We start from the raw sequence: 6,176 nt of genomic DNA, 5'->3' as shown, positions 1-6,176 counted from the left end.
GACGTCTACTACTCTCTTGTTGATCAAGATGCCTACTTCATTTCTTTGTGAGCGATTCAACTAATAAAAAATGATTAACTGTCGTCACCTGATTCCTTTAGGCATATTTCTATGTGTATCTCTCTCTCTCTCTACTTTGTTCAGACACTAAGGCTTTATTTTTCAACTTCCTGCAGGCAGGGTATGTAGGAGAAGATGTAGAATCTATATTGTACAAGTTACTTACGGTATGGTTTTTTATTGCACATATATTTAAACAAATAGGAGCTACTAGTTGACTTCTCACTAAGAGTCCTTGAAAGTGAACTCTGGGTCTTATATTTGAACATTAACTAGGTGGCAGATTTTAATGTGCAAGCAGCACAACAAGGGATGGTGTACATTGATGAAGTTGATAAGATCACTAAGAAGGTCTGTCCAAATTAACTTCTGTTGAACATTTTTCCTTGGTATGGGAATCGTTAATCAGTTGGGTGCATTCAACATGCAGGCTGAGAGCCTTAACATCAGTAGAGATGTATCAGGCGAAGGTGTTCAGCAGGCTTTGTTGAAAATGCTGGAAGGCACGGTGAGTCATCTTCATTGACCTTCCAATGAAGCAGCATGTTTATAAGTTGAAAGTTCGAACGTTTGCAAGCAGATATTGGCTGCCACTAGGATTAAAATGTATATCATTCGTAGATTAATACTCCCTCCGTTCCTAAATACAAGTCTTTTTAGAGATTCCAATGCGGACTACATATGGAGCAAAATGAGTGAATCTACACTCTAAAATATGTCTATATACATCCGCAGTCCTTACTGAAATCTCTAAAAAGACTTATATTTAGGAACGGAGGGAGTATATGCTATTGTACTGAAATTTGTAGTGGTGGCTGAATGCTATACCTAGTTCTATTCATGCATTTTCTTTCTTTTGTGCTGTGTATTGTGAGCTTGCATTTTGGAGCTTTTATAGTGATGTCATTATTGGATTTGCAAATGTATTGGTCTGAGGCATCATATAATTTTGTTTTACATTAATCCTACTATGCACTAAAAAGGAACTCATTTGCTTCATTGATATCATGCGATCTTTCTGGGGTACTATGATTCTTGGTAAAAGACAAGATCATTTCTTGATAATTGTCTCTACATATGGATGCCTTTTGATATAATTTTCTAATGCGGTCATGTTTAGATAGTCAATGTCCCTGAGAAAGGAGCAAGGAAGCATCCTCGTGGCGATAATATACAGGTACTGTCAGCACAATTTGTATATGACATTCTTCCCCAAGAAAGTGTGCATGGTATACATTTTGCCTGAGGAATTACAGTATCACATCGCCAGTACCTGTGTCCTGAATGGTAGCAAAAATAGAGAAAAATATGGAATTATGTGACCTTATCATCATATTAGTCCTCCGTAGAAAAGAGAACTTATTTGTTATGAATGCATACCGTGCTGCTTTATACATGTATCGTATTGTTTCTTTACACCCAGTGGCGGTGCCAGGAGGCAGGAGCTAGGACATGTGGTGTTAGTAACTCCTAGAGATTAATGCTATTTGTAATACTAGGTTTATTCGAAATCTGTGTGGTTGGAACCCCACAGCTTGCTCCAAGCGCCACCACTTTTTGCACCACAAATGTCATATTAACTTCATTTTTCTAATTGCCTTCTACCATCTAAACCATGATCCACTTTTCAAGGCCTTCCTTGTTCAAGGTAATGTAATCATGGGTGAGCTTTAATTCTCTATTCTGCATGCCATACAGATAGATACGAAGGATATTCTGTTTATATGCGGGGGTGCTTTCATTGACTTGGAGAAAACTATATCAGAGAGGTACCATTGTTTTTACCTGTTTCAAAGTTGCTATCTCTGGTGTTTCCTGTCAGTCTTCATCTAAGGGGCATCCCACCCCCCTTTTGTGTAAATAGGCGGCAGGATTCTTCTATTGGATTTGGGGCACCTGTCCGTGCAAGCATGAGGACTAGTGGTATTTCAAGTGCTCAAGTGACATCGTCCTTGTTAGAATCAGTGAGTACCAGAGTTCAGGAGCCAGCTATTTTTGGAAGCCTTTGTTTCAGGGCGAATGTGAATGCATTTGCTCTGTAAAAGCTAAAGTGTTTTTTATTTGGTTTTGTTTTCAGGTTGAGAGCGGTGATCTTATAGCATATGGACTCATTCCGGAGTTCATTGGACGTTTTCCTATCCTTGTCAGCTTGGCAGCACTAAATGAGGACCAACTTGTTCAGGTAGATCTGTAGGAGAAAAAATAATTCCTATTAGGTGGAAAACATATTTCTATATGATTGTTATTGAACTTATAATTGATGGCTAATACAATAATGTACTGCTAGGTTCTCACCGAGCCAAAGAATGCTCTAGGTAAACAATTCAAGAAGTTGTTCAGCATGAATAATGTGAGTATATTTTCATTGGAAACATGCAAGTGTTATCTGGCGCTTCTTACACTGTTGGCTTTCAGGTTAAGCTTCACTTCACGGATGCTGCACTACAAATAATTGCCCAGAAGGCAATGTGCAAAAATACAGGTGCACGGGGCTTAAGGACTATCCTTGAGAATATTCTCATGGATTCCATGTATGAGGTTCGTCCGATAGCAACTTTGTTTTCCTTTTCCTTGAACTTACACACAAACTCAATGGAGCTGGCATTCATACCATATATTCATGAATTTGTGACTGCCTTGCAGATTCCAGATACAAAATCTGGAGAGAAGCGAATTGACGCAGTGGTTGTAGATGAAGGTGCAGTAGGATTGGTGGACCGACCTGGCTGTGGAGCTAAGATCCTTTACGGCGATGGTGCATTTGATCGTTATCTATCCCAGATAAAGGTGGGAATTGCTAACCTCAATCAGCTTGCCTTCATTGACTGCCTTGTGATATTGCTAATATCAATCATTTGCTGCGAGTAATATTTCGTGGACTAAAAATGCTGCAGGCAATGGGAGACGGAGCAGGAAGCGAAGTGGACGGCGATCCTGACCTTTCTTCGTCAAGAGCCATGAGCATGTGATTTCATGGTTCCTCTAGCTCTACCGTACACTGTAAAATCTGATCCTAGCTGTATTAATGTAAAGAAAAAAAAAACACATGTGCAGTACCCATTGCTAATTCAAACCCCAACTGTCTGGCCGTCCTGCCTCACGCCTTGCATAATCTGTAGCAGGATTGGGAAGTGTATAGTGGAGCAAGTTGGGTGTCGACGTGTGTGTGAAGGTGAGAGACTTTTTATGTGAAGAAATGTAATGCTTGCCAGATGTTGTAAAACTTCAAACACTGAAATGAAGGGGTTGAATTTAGCATGGAGATACGAAATTATGTTATCAGCTCCTTGACCGAATTGTGCTGTGTGGTGTACCAGCCTTGCTTGGTAGAAAGAAGAAAGAGATCCGAATGCTTTAGGGACTTGGGAGTTTCTGCTCCTGGGCTCAATGCACTCGTGGTCTAGAAAAATACTACCTCTGTCCCATTGTGAAACATTGTTGTATGCCTGTACGTCCAAATTTTCTGTGAATAAAAGAATTCCTAAGGGCGTGTTTGGTTTATCGTTTCCTGTCAAATACTCCCTTCGTTTCGAAATATAAGGTGTATTGATTTCTGTGCAAGTCAACTATTTGAGAGTTTGACCAAGATTATAGAACAAAACAGAAACATCTGCAATACCTAATAGATAAAATATGAAACTAGCTTTCAAGATCTATCAAACGATATAAATTTCATATTGTGGATATTGATATATTTTTCTAAAAACTTGGCTAAAATGCACTCGTTTGACTTTTAGAAAAACAAATACACTTTATATGAGGGAACAAGAGGGAGTACTGGTGTATCTTTATCTAATAATAAATCTGCTATTGCTTCTGCCCGCTAACCGTCATCCGACGTTTTATAAATAAACGCTTCTACCCATAAAACTACCGCAAAACACATGGGCGAGCTGAGGCCGACGAACCCGGCCTATGCAGCCTAATGAAGGCGGCCCACAAAAGGGGTAAAAGGCCGGGTGAAAATATATTTGTGGGTTTAGAAAATCAAACTCGCAACCTCTCTGTCATGTAATTATTGTGCTACCAACTGGACAATCCCACCTCGCCTCTTTATATTCAATCCTTCTATATAGGACTAGGTAATTGCCCGTGCGTTGCAACGGGACATCCATATTCCGGTGATTCAGCGTTAATCATGTTTTCTCTGATGATAACATCTTCTGCAACCAAATCAGAATATTTCGGGTGATTCTACATCAATGATCCCTTTGAAACATGGTGCACATAGTCTAAAAAAAGTGTGGGATATTCCTTGAGGAAAGTATCAATCCTAGTGTCCACACTGATCTGTAGTCGGCCCCAGGAGGTGCAGAATTTCTTATACAAATGTCTGGAATATATCATTAATTTACTTATATTCTTAATCCAAATAAGTTTTGTACTTGTTGATCATCACATGCAAACACTCTAAACTAAGATCGATTCGGCCACGGCCGGTTGCCCATGCGTGGTCAGAACTCACAACTGAATGGTGAAGCATATCCTTGAAATCTGAACATAGACATACAAATAAGAGTGAATTCCATTTTTTACCTTGTAGTTGTACATTTGTGACACATATTACCCTATTTAGCGGAACTTTTATCGAAATGTCAGATTTTGGAGACTTTTAATACGGTTTTACCCTAGTTTTACATTTTGTCTGTTTATGGTCGATAGGATCGGCATGTTGCGTCATTGATTTGTAAAAAAAACTGTAAGGATCGGAGGGCATCATTGGCGATCTTGTCCAAGCTTCTCTTGTCTATCTGTCCCACTCCTTGTGGCCGTCCACATGTTTTTGGATACAGGGCGTCACCTCACACCTTACTTGATGGACACGCATCAAAAAACAAGGGTCCAAAAATTTCAAAAGGGGTATTCTAGACGAATTTTCACTCGAAGGGGTAATTAGTGTCACAAATGTATAAATATGGGGTAAAAAGTGGAATTCACTCTACAAATAACTTTGGTAAAAGCTTAGCCTTGCAACTTCCAAAGCTTAATAAAAAAGACATGACGTTCAATCACCGAACCACCAGATGCCCAGTTCTCAATACGCCGCTAGTTTGTAAGTTTACCTGCTGGAGAGAAACTATGGTTCTTTTCTCTGATTGTAGTTTTGAAGTCTGACAAAAAGTAAACCATGTAGTAACAAAGCTTGGACAAAACTAATGGCGGCCATGATGGGTCATTTGTAAGTTGTAACTTTATCATTGACGGCAGGTCGCACTGCAGCTAGCCCACTCAACCTAAATACTACGAACAACTAAAATTCAAAAGTTATTATGATCTGATCTACGGGATGGGCTCTCCACGATGACTCCAACGCCGAACATGTTGGGTGTTAATGGTCCATTACGACTCAAACGCCGAACACACTGACGCTGGGCGTTAATGGTCCACGACCCAAGGAGAACACGCTGGTGATGAGGTAACCATTGAAGGTAGCGAGAGCATCTCAAAAATCATCAAAGCTTAATGACCAAAGAAGGAGAGGCAGAGACATAAAATATGAGATTGTCAACCTGGAAACGAAGACATCGCTCCAGTCTGACGTCACCTAGACCCGCTGTCGATATTTCCCTCATGCCTTGGCCACCGCTTGATCGAAACCACTCCTTGGCGATCGATCGCGGCGGCGATCGATTCCGACCGCGCGTGGAGCACGTTCTGTTCCCTTTCCCTTTCCTGCTAGTTTCTATTTTGGGAAAACCCACTCGACCACCGCATCTTATCCTATCCCCTGCGCCTCGCCTCCCTACTCTGCCCTGCCGCTTCCCCTCCTCGCCGGCGGCTCCTTCCTCGCGGCAGCCCACTATCCCCGGCGCCTCGCCTCCCTACTCTGCCCTGCCGCTTCCCCTCCTCGCCGGCGGCTCCTCCCTAGCGGCAGCGACCAATACGGCGAGACGACGCGGCCGCACGAGTGCCGGCAAGGTCAGCGGTGAATACGGCGAGGCGCCGCAGCCGCACGAGCCCCCGCGAGGTCAACGGCGAATAGGGCGAGGCGCCGCGGCCGCACGAGCGGCGGCGAGGTCAGCAGTGAATACGGCGAGGCGCCGCGTCCGCACGGGCGGCAGGGGCCAAGGCGGAGCGGCCGCACAGCCGCCGCGATGTCCAGGGGCGGAAGCGGC

The 6,176-nt window shown here is 42.6% G+C and overlaps 1 protein-coding gene across 1 annotated transcript in view; it reads left to right on the top strand.

Annotated features, from left to right (window-relative positions):
- Positions 1–3,342, top strand: part of LOC119326697 (CLP protease regulatory subunit CLPX1, mitochondrial-like) — a 12,571-nt gene extending 9,229 nt beyond the window's left edge. Inside the window, exons 5-15 of the mRNA XM_037600315.1 lie at positions 177–227; positions 337–411; positions 491–568; positions 1,181–1,237; positions 1,759–1,829; positions 1,925–2,024; positions 2,138–2,242; positions 2,348–2,410; positions 2,476–2,598; positions 2,704–2,847; positions 2,955–3,342. Coding sequence (XP_037456212.1) covers positions 177–227; positions 337–411; positions 491–568; positions 1,181–1,237; positions 1,759–1,829; positions 1,925–2,024; positions 2,138–2,242; positions 2,348–2,410; positions 2,476–2,598; positions 2,704–2,847; positions 2,955–3,029 — 942 coding nt within the window. The 3' untranslated portion in view covers positions 3,030–3,342. The remainder of the gene's footprint in view (positions 1–176; positions 228–336; positions 412–490; positions 569–1,180; positions 1,238–1,758; positions 1,830–1,924; positions 2,025–2,137; positions 2,243–2,347; positions 2,411–2,475; positions 2,599–2,703; positions 2,848–2,954) is intronic.
- The last annotated feature ends 2,834 nt before the right edge of the window (positions 3,343–6,176 follow it).

Source organism: Triticum dicoccoides, chromosome 6B, assembly GCF_002162155.2.
Source record: "Triticum dicoccoides isolate Atlit2015 ecotype Zavitan chromosome 6B, WEW_v2.0, whole genome shotgun sequence".
Classification (NCBI taxonomy): Eukaryota; Viridiplantae; Streptophyta; class Magnoliopsida; order Poales; family Poaceae; genus Triticum; species Triticum dicoccoides.
The sequence above is the reverse complement of the archived record's forward strand: the minus strand, read 5'-3'. Positions and strand labels throughout refer to the sequence as shown.